Here is a 2173-nt window from a genome sequence, read left to right as displayed (position 1 = left end):
GATACCTCCAGGAGGGCCCTCGTCGAGCCTCAGCCGTCCTCATGTCTGGTCATTCCCAGAGGTCAGATTCTCCCTTACAGCAGTGCTGTGGCCACAGGGAAACTAGTCCCTAGCCCTGAACACTGGTCCAGGGAGCTGCAGAGTCTGGCCATGAAGACTAGACCCCAGCCCTGAACGCTGGTCCAGGGAGCTGCAGAGTCTGGCCAGGAAGACTAGACCCCAGCCCTGAACGCCTGTACAGGGAGCTACAGAGTCTGGCCAGGAAGACTAGACCCCAGCCCTGAACGCTGGTCTAAGGAGCTGCAGAGTCTGGCTCTGACTTTTCCAGGGATGATGCCCAACCCCAGGATAGTCACTTACGGGGTGGCTGTGAGACCATACCAGATCCTGGTGGAATCCGGACTGATGGATGTGTCCCCTCCTCTCTAGCACCCCCTAGACAGAGCAGTGGCTGGGTAGGAGGCCTGTGGGAGCTGAGGACAGTGACTCTGAGGGCCTCCTTTGTGGGACACCTTGGATTCTGGTCATCAAGGGCTCTGGCTGTGCCCATCCTGCCCAGGAAGTGCTCGGACTGGCTGGGGGTGCAGACTCAGAGCTGTGGGGACAGCAGATGTTTGTCCCCACCTGGAACCCAGCAAAGCCACCCCCACCCCAAAGCCACCCATTGACTGAAACTGGCTCCAGAGCAATCTTGGTTTGCTGACTCTGAACTCCAGAGCAGAAGCTACTGCCCATGCCTGTGCTGTCTCTGCCCAGAGTCTGCAGATGCTTCATTTGGTCTTCGCAGGCCAGGGTGGTTTCCAGGTTCAGATAAGGCCCAGGCAAACCAGTCCTCTGTCAACAGATAGAAATCTCTGCTTAGCTCCTTCCTTTCCTGACAGGCAGGGCTCCCACGACAAAAGCACAGCAAAGCAAACATGTGGCAGGTGAGTGGCAGTTCCCCTAATTTACTCACACATGAAAAGATTAAAACATTAGCAAATCAAAATCTGGATTATCCATAAGGCACTCTGTGCAGTGGAGACGAGTGAGACGGGAGGGATGGGGTATGGATTCATTATAAACACAAGGGCTCCAGGAACAGGGTCTTCTGCCAACCTGGCTAGCTACGGGAATGCTGGGTCCGCGATACCATGGTCAGGGTTACAGCTGAAGGCGATGGTGATGGCGTAGCGGGTGCCCCAGCGGACCTTCTCGACCCGGTGCAGGTTCTCAGACCCCGAGGTGAAAAAGGAGACCCGACCTGGGAGAGAAGGTGAGAGGAAGTGAAGGTAGAGCCACACCATGGGCCACACCCACATGGGGCCTTCAGAAGTCTCCACAGGCTAACAGCATCACAACCAACCAACACAGCAGACCTGGCCAGTCAGAGAAGCCGCCCCCTGTGGGGACTGCTGGGAGGAGGCAGGACACAGACCCAGAAGAATGGGACACCAGCCGGAGGGGGAGAAGGAGCCATAGGCCTGGGATGAAGCTTTACGGCTGTGGTGCCCCACGAGCCACTTGCTCCCTGGGGGTTCTAGACCAACCTCCTCCTCCAGGTCTGGGATTTTAGGGTCTTGTTTCTAATCACATTCTGAGAACAACAACCAGACCCAGGGGGACCCTGACAAGGATCAGCAACAGCAAGTCCAGACAAAACATCCATGTGGCCAGCACCTGGCTGGCTCCCTTCAGGTGGGACAGCAGAGGAAGACCCATCCAGCAGCCCTCATGTCCAAGGCTGAGACGTCTGAGAGTGGAGTCCTTCCACCTGTCTGTGTCTGGAGAAGCTGTGTTTATCTGCTTTACTGCTGGACCAGCCCTACCTGCACCACCATAGCCCTTTTATGGTGAGTGTCCCTGTGAAACACCCCAACCTGAGTGAGGAATGCAAAGGGCCCTGCCAAGCTGCCTGGCACCAGACGTCCAGGACAGTTTCATTTCCCTCCCAAGTTAACTGCTGGAGACTAGATTTCCTCTTTCCACATCTGTAACTTGATTATAAATCTTCCTAAAACTCCTTCCCAGTGGCACACAGCCTTCTAGTTGTTTGCAGAGGAGTGCTCTGCCTAGAGACTTAACAGCATGAAAAGTTGTGTGAGTGGCTTAGCGCCTGTGGCTCAAGCGGCTAAGGCGCCAGCCACATACACCTAAGGTGGTGGGTTCGAATCCCCAGCCTGGGCCGCCAAAC

The 2173-nt window shown here is 56.0% G+C and overlaps 1 protein-coding gene across 1 annotated transcript in view; it reads right to left on the bottom strand.

Moving 5' to 3' along the window:
* Positions 1–926: 926 nt before the first annotated feature.
* OGFOD3 (2-oxoglutarate and iron dependent oxygenase domain containing 3) overlaps positions 927–2173 on the bottom strand; it is a 28648-nt gene continuing 27401 nt past the window's right edge. Inside the window, exon 9 of the mRNA XM_003786041.2 lies at positions 927–1243. Coding sequence (XP_003786089.1) covers positions 1107–1243 — 137 coding nt within the window. The 3' untranslated portion in view covers positions 927–1106. The remainder of the gene's footprint in view (positions 1244–2173) is intronic.

Source organism: Otolemur garnettii, unplaced genomic scaffold (genome assembly GCF_000181295.1).
Source record: "Otolemur garnettii isolate 467f Iridium unplaced genomic scaffold, OtoGar3 scaffold00018, whole genome shotgun sequence".
Taxonomy (NCBI): Eukaryota; Metazoa; Chordata; class Mammalia; order Primates; family Galagidae; genus Otolemur; species Otolemur garnettii.
Note: the sequence above shows the minus strand (reverse complement) of the source record. Positions and strands in the feature narration are given on the sequence as shown.